The sequence below is a fragment of the Pinus tabuliformis genome, chromosome 2_2 (assembly GCF_031772625.1).
Source record: "Pinus tabuliformis cultivar Carrire ecotype Pingquan chromosome 2_2, CPIR1, whole genome shotgun sequence".
Classification (NCBI taxonomy): domain Eukaryota; kingdom Viridiplantae; phylum Streptophyta; class Pinopsida; order Pinales; family Pinaceae; genus Pinus; species Pinus tabuliformis.
Genome location: NC_142300.1, coordinates 317,366,756 through 317,373,513, shown reverse-complemented (window position 1 = coordinate 317,373,513; position 6,758 = coordinate 317,366,756). Strand labels below are relative to the sequence as shown.

Sequence of the window (6,758 nt, the reverse complement as noted above, 5' to 3'; positions counted from 1 at the left end):
TTTATATTTTTCTAATACAATACATACCTAAAATGTTAGATTTCCACCCCTACACTACATTTCATTAAAAAAAATGTGTATCTATGATCATCATTTACATAAATTTCATTGCTACCCAACAATCCACATTAAACCAAATTAAAACCAAAATTTTCAAATATATATATATATAGATATATATATATATATATATATATATATATATATATATATATATATATATATATACCCTAATTTTTTTTTTATCTATTACTATGTATTCTTACTTTGTAAGAGTAATTAATTTTTTTTTACATTATTAGTAACTTCTCTCACACGATACTAATTCACCATTTTTATGGTGAAATGAACAGTCTCTCCGGGGAATCCAGCAGCGGGTAGGCTCTGCTAGGGTTCTGCTAGGGCTCTGGACGTTCCTTCGACGACGCCGACAGCGCCCCAGTCAAGCTCATCTCTGAAGAGAAAAGATCGCTGCAGCGGTACAGATCTGCAGCGCACCAGGGCCTCACAATGGCTCAGCCGCAGGGGGGGCGACAGTGCCCTCCCCATCGCAGCAAGATCCGGCGCAAAGCGTCGTCTTCGGGTCAGTGGACGGAGAGGTCCTGAACGGGGGGAAAATACCCCAGAACGGCAACAAAGGAAACGGAAATCGTAAGGAAGAAGACAACAATCCCCAGAAGGGTACTGAAAAGCCTGAAGAAGGTCTGAAGGTCACTTCATCAACTTGCAGACCAGTTGCCAAGGAAAGACCACGAATCGAGCTGCCAAGAGACATGATAGACAGAAGAATCGAGTTCATGCGAGATCATGCCCTCATCGGGAAGTTCATAGGGTTCTGGCCTACTGAGAAAGCCCTAAATGGATGGATAGCGGCGAAATGGAAACCAAAGGGGGATGTTACGCTACAGCTCGGGCCGAAAGGTTTCTTCACAGCAATATTCTATTGCTTGGAGGACAAATACAGAATATTAGTGGGAGGGCCATACTTTTTTAACTCGGTCGGACTGTATCTGAGGGACTGGATCCCCAGATTCAACCCAGACAAGGAAGATCTAACCTGGGCGCCTGTCTGGATTCGGTTATACTCTCTCCCGGATGAATATTGGGAGGAGGAAGCTCTCAAAAGGATAGGAAATGGGGTGGGAGAATATATCAGATCAGCGGAAGAAACCAAGTCTCGTAAGTATATCTCCTATGCCCGAATTTGTGTTTTTATTCGCCTCAATGAAGCCCTTCCAGAATCGGTTACTCTTGCTCATCGGGATGAGGAATGGATCCAGCCTCTTGATTATGAGCATGTTCCTTTCCGTTGCCGAAAATGCCATACCCTTGGTCATCTCTTCAGGGATTGTCCTCAAAACACCCAAAATAGCTTTCCCGACTCTTCTGATACCCCTGCCCAGGATGGCTTCACCAAAGTCACTAGCAGGAAGCGTTCTCACAAAAAACCCCAAAATGGGTTCAAACCCCAGCCCTCCAAGTCTCATGGCCCAGTAACCAAGAACAGCTTTGACATTCTTGGCCAAGCCTCTGAGAATCTGCCTCACATCGCTGAAGCCAACCCTGATCACCCGTCCTCCTCGTCGCCTTCCCCTCCATCGCAACCCCCTCCCAAATCTTCCTCTCCTGTCATCTCCCCCTCTATTCTCAAACGGGATCAGAAAGAAGCTCCAGAGATCATCAAAGAAATGGAAGTTGACGGAAAATCGGAATGTCCCCAGAACCCAGAGATCAGCACTGAAGAAAGCGATCAAGTGCAAATCATGCAAGAAGAGCCCGAGAGTATCGATCTGAACGGCTTAGACATCCTAGAGCTGGAACTAGCTTGTAAAAAAAAAGCATACGATGCAATACCAGAACTCCAACTCAACAAGCTCGAAATGGTCATTTCTCGAGCTTATTATCAAAGCCAACTTGGAATACAATCAGGCAGCCAATGGGACGGAAGTCCGCGCACAAAAGACACAAAGAAAAGAGGCAGAAAGACAGATCTGCAAAGGACAATAGAGATCGGGAAAATCCTGGTGGATTCAGGCAGATACGCACAGTTGACAAAGTACTACAAACCCTCTGTCAACGGTTAATGATGAAGCTGGTATCATGGAATATAAGAGGGCTTAACAGTCCCGGAAAACTCAGGATGTTAAAACATATGATAAAAAAGGAAAAGCCACAAATGTGCTTTCTCCAAGAAACTAAGTGTAACAGTACTACGCTAGGTAGCATTCTTTCGAAAGCCTGGCCTGGTTGTAGATCAGTAGCAGTAGACGCCTCCGGAGCCTCAGGAGGTCTGGCAATAGCATGGAATACCCAGGCGGTATCCCTTTCTGATTTTCATGCGGCGCACCACCTTATTCAGGCAACCTTTCATATCTTGGGCACCAATATTTATGGTAATTTGTCAAATGTTTATTTCCCACAAGACACTGGAAGTAAGATAGCGCTTCTAGACACAATTGAAGCTCTTAGCAACAGCAGAAGGTACCCACTCTGGATCGTTGCCGGGGATTTCAACATGATAACTAAAACTGAAGAGAAGCTGGGAGGCAGGCGCAGAATGGAGCATGAAGACAGCCACTTCAAGGACTTCATCCAAGCAACCTCTCTCATAGACATGCCGTTTTGTAATGGCACCTTTACTTGGAGCAATCGCAGGTCGGGCAAACACCAGATCGCCTCAAAATTGGATCGCTTCCTCCTCTCTGACAATGCGGTCCACTTAGGAGGGGACATCTCAGCAGCCATTCTTGCTCACTCGGGATCGGACCACTGGCCAATAGCACTACAATGGCAAAGGCCAGGTAACTTAACCAAACGACCCTTTCGATTCGAAGGATTTTGGCTCACGCATCCTACTTTCAAGGATTTTGTGAAGACTACGTGGGCCTCATTCACTCCCCCAGAAGGATCAAAGATGTATCAATTCCAGCAAAAGTTAAGATTTCTCAAAGATCACCTGAAAAGGTGGAATAGGGAAACCTTTGGAAACATCTTCAAAGAGCAGCAAAAGCTCACTCAGGACCTGGAGATTCTTCACCAAAGGGTCATCGTGGCAGGACACTCGGAGGCCACCTTGGAGCAGGAACGCCTCATCCATAGCCAGCTGGAGAACAGAAGGAAGCAGGAAGAAATTTATTGGAAACAAAAGTCAAGGGTCAGATGGCTGAAGGAGGGTGAGCGTAATACAAAATTCTTCCACAGAACTACTGTTCAGAGAAGAATGCACAATAACATTCCCTTCATCCAAAAACAGTCAGGGGCAAAAGTAGAGACCCATGAGGAGATTGAAGAGGAACTCCTCAACCACTTCAAACAGATCCATCAAGACCAAAGAGAAGATCGGCTACAGGCCATACGCAAAATCACGAGCAACATCCCAAAAATCATTACGGAGGAACAAAACGAACTCCTAATGCGCCCTATTCTTCCTCAGGAAGTGGACGAAGCAATGAAGCAGCTCAAAGAAGGCAAGGCCCCGGGGCCAGATGGATTTTCTACCACCTTCTTTCACTCCTTCTGGGACATGCTAAAGGAGGAGGTCTGGCAGATAGTTGAAGAATCTAGGGCAACGCGCTGGCTCTTGCCCTCTCTCAACGCCACCTTCATAACTCTCATCCCCAAAGAGGAGGACGCCATCACCCCTGACAAGTTCAGGCCCATTGCGCTATGCAATGTCATCTACAAAGTAATATCAAAAGTCATAGCAAATCGTCTCAAACCTCTGCTACCTGGGCTCATCTCCCCGGAACAGTCAGGGTACGTGGAAGGGCGGCACATAATGGATGGCATCCTGCTCTCTCACGAAATTATTCACTCCCTCAAGAACTCAAAGCAATCAGGTATGCTTCTCAAACTAGACCTCTCCAAGGCATTTGACAAACTAAGCTGGAATTACATTCATAACATGCTTATATCTTTTGGTTTCTGCTCTCCTTGGATCCGTTGGATCATGAACCTGATTACTTCCACTCATTTCTCTTCGTCCTTATGGCTGAAGGGTTAGGGCGGCACATCAAGCAAGCCCTCCTTTCTCATCAGATCAAAGGCATCTCCGTGCATAACTCCCCTGCCACCTCCCACCAACAGTTCGTCGACGACACGATGCTTTTTGGTTATCCCTCTGCCCATGAAGCCCACCGTCTAAAATCCCTCCTACAAGATTTCTCGGAGGCCTCAGGCATGCACATCAATTGCTCTAAATCCCAGATCTTTTTCTTCCATACTCCGCCCTCAGTCAAAACTGATGTTTCTCGCATCCTGGGGTTCCCCGCGGCCTCTCTGCCCTCTAAATACCTTGGTGCTCCCCTATCGGCTTCAGCCCTCAAGCAACCCGCTTGGCGTTCCCTGCTTGAGAAATTGGAAAATCGTCTCAATCTCTGGACTTACAGATCTCTTAATTTAGCCAGCCGAATCGTCCTCATCAAATCGGTTTTGCAGGCAATGCCTCTGTACTTGTTTTCTATTCTAGCTGCGCCTAAATGGGTTTTAAAAAGTATAAGAAACCTACAGCGCAATTTTCTATGGAGCAGCGCAGCTACCAATCGCAAATGGGCCCTGGTGAAATGGACCAATGTTTGCATGCCCAAAGAAAAGGGAGGCATTGGATTAAGGGATCCTGAACACAACAATTCCATCATGAACGCCAAGATCTGGTGGCAATGGATCACTAGCCCAGATAAGCCTTGGGGAAAAATATGGACAGCCAAGTATGCCGGTAGTCGACCTCAAGAGGAACTCATCCGTTTCATTCCTACTGAAAAAGGGTCTACAATATGGAATGCGGCCAAGCAACACCACCAGCTAATTCAGAAGCACAGCTTCTGGGAAATAAGGAACGGACGCACTGCAAGATTTTGGACTGATGCCTGGAACCAACGGCCTAAACTCCAAGATATTCTTCACCCGACGCTAATACCTGACGGGCTGGACCAGCAGCAGGAAACAGTTCACCAATTCTGGTCTTCAGAGATGGAGCATAGCTTTAGGAAATGGAAGAGGAGCGACCTAATTCTCCACAATGCAGATACGCAGCAGCAAGAAGAGCTCACGATCGAACTTAAGAAAAGAAGTATCAGGCAGGATAATGGCGGGGATATTCTCAGATGGGGATACCTACCCAAGGGGTCCTACACTACTACAGAAGCTTACAGGTTGTTATGCAACTTCCCTTCTCCCCCAGACCCTGTGTGGAGCAAAATATGGAAGCTAGGACCATGGCCAAAAATCGCCTACTTTCTTTGGCTGGTGAGTCATAAAAAAATACTCACCTGGGACAAGCTTAGAAAGCGGAACTTTCATGGCCCCTCGATCTGTCTTAATTGCTCTCAAAATGAAGAAACTCTCCATCATCTTCTGGATACCTGCCCTCTAGCCAATCAACTATGGGACAAGGTCAGTTTCAGATGTCAAAAAAGTTGCAGGGGAGAGGGTGACATCATCAATTCCTTAAGACTCTGGCCAATGCAGCCCTACAACAGCAAGATCCTTAACCATCTATGGAGTATTGTTCCGGGGATCGTCCTCTGGAATATTTGGAAGGAACGTAATCAGTGCATTTTCAAAGACAAGCAATCTCCTTTAGAGGAAACCTGGAACAGGATTCATAAGAACATTCAAGAGACAATGGCGCTTCAGGTATGGACTAAGGATGACCTCCCTTCCACTGATAATGAGCACAACATTCTAGATAATTGGCAGCTGCAGCTACCCCTTGATTCTTTCAAGAGCAGTGCTCCTAATATCAATAGCAAGAACTGCTGTCAATGGGAAGCCCCTCCCAAAAATTCATACAAGCTAAATTTCGATGGGGCTTCCAAAGGAAATCCTGGCGCAGCAGGATACGGGGGTATATTAAGGGACTCTGAAGGCAAACCCACACGGATTTATTTTGGGAACTTAGGGTGGGACACTAACAACTCAGCAGAGTTGGAAGGTCTATGGCAAGGCCTGGTGCAAGCAGGGAATCTCAACCTACAACCCCTAATTGTAGAAGGGGACTCCCAGATTCTTATCAACATGGCCACCCGTCTTCAGAATGGCTCGAACGCAAGGAAAGTAGCACCCAGTTGGAGGCTTGAAGCAAGGTTGAACGACTTAGCACAGAAGCTCAGCAATTTTAGAGCCATCTCCTTCACACACACTAAACGGGAGGGCAACAAAATTGCGGATCTCCTTGCTAACATTGGGACAGAGACTGATCACTCTCTCTTATCGGGAGACACAAATATCATTTCTAACAGGCAGCAGCTCCAGGAGTGTCAAAGCCTGATCCTAGCAGAGGCTATCGCCCCGGATGCGGGTGTCATCGAGATGGACAAGGGTGAGCCACATGCCGGGCATGGGCTGCCACGTGAAAAAGCATGGGCCTTTAATGCCTCAAGTCGTTGAAACATCAAGACGGGAGAGGCATCAGGGCATCCTTAATGGAGCCGCTGGAGGGGATGGCAAGCCTGCAATGCGCATTCAATGCAGGTCATTTCAACATAAATGTTAATGGGCTTAAGTATGAGGATTGGATGGAGATGGGAGCTCAACGCGTTAAGGGGGATACGCAGAACATTGAGTGTCTATGCCGCGAGCTAGTGGTTGAGAGTTGGGGCGAGGTTCGCTTCATACCTGCGTTTCCTGGACTATGTCTACACTCATTTATGCTCTGTTCAATCCCAAGTTGGGGGCAGCAAGCTGTGGGAAGGGATCGTAACCACTGTCGGCCCTCCTCTGCTCGGGAACAGAATAAGGAGCTGGTGGTTATCATGGTG

At 46.8% G+C, this 6,758-nt stretch overlaps 1 protein-coding gene across 1 annotated transcript; it reads left to right on the top strand.

Annotated features, from left to right (window-relative positions):
* The first annotated feature begins 2,176 nt into the window (after nucleotides 1–2,176).
* Nucleotides 2,177–6,387, top strand: LOC149192563 (uncharacterized). The gene is made up of 3 exons (XM_089406985.1): nucleotides 2,177–3,043; nucleotides 3,254–3,839; nucleotides 3,998–6,387. Exons 1-3 carry the CDS (start codon nucleotides 2,177–2,179, stop codon nucleotides 6,385–6,387), a joined length of 3,843 nt encoding a protein of 1,280 aa, XP_089263111.1.
* Nucleotides 6,388–6,758: the final 371 nt, after the last annotated feature.

Bases quoted from the DNA above. Each gene is read 5' to 3' on its own strand.
- LOC149192563 (XM_089406985.1), top strand. From the start codon at position 2,177: ATGTGCTTTCTCCAAGAAACTAAGTGTAACAGTACTACGCTAGGTAGC. The intron at 3,044-3,253 runs GTCATCGTGGCA...ATCCAAAAACAG, and splicing joins TGGAGATTCTTCACCAAAGG to TCAGGGGCAAAAGTAGAGAC. The intron at 3,840-3,997 runs GTATGCTTCTCA...TTATGGCTGAAG, and splicing joins CAAGAACTCAAAGCAATCAG to GGTTAGGGCGGCACATCAAG.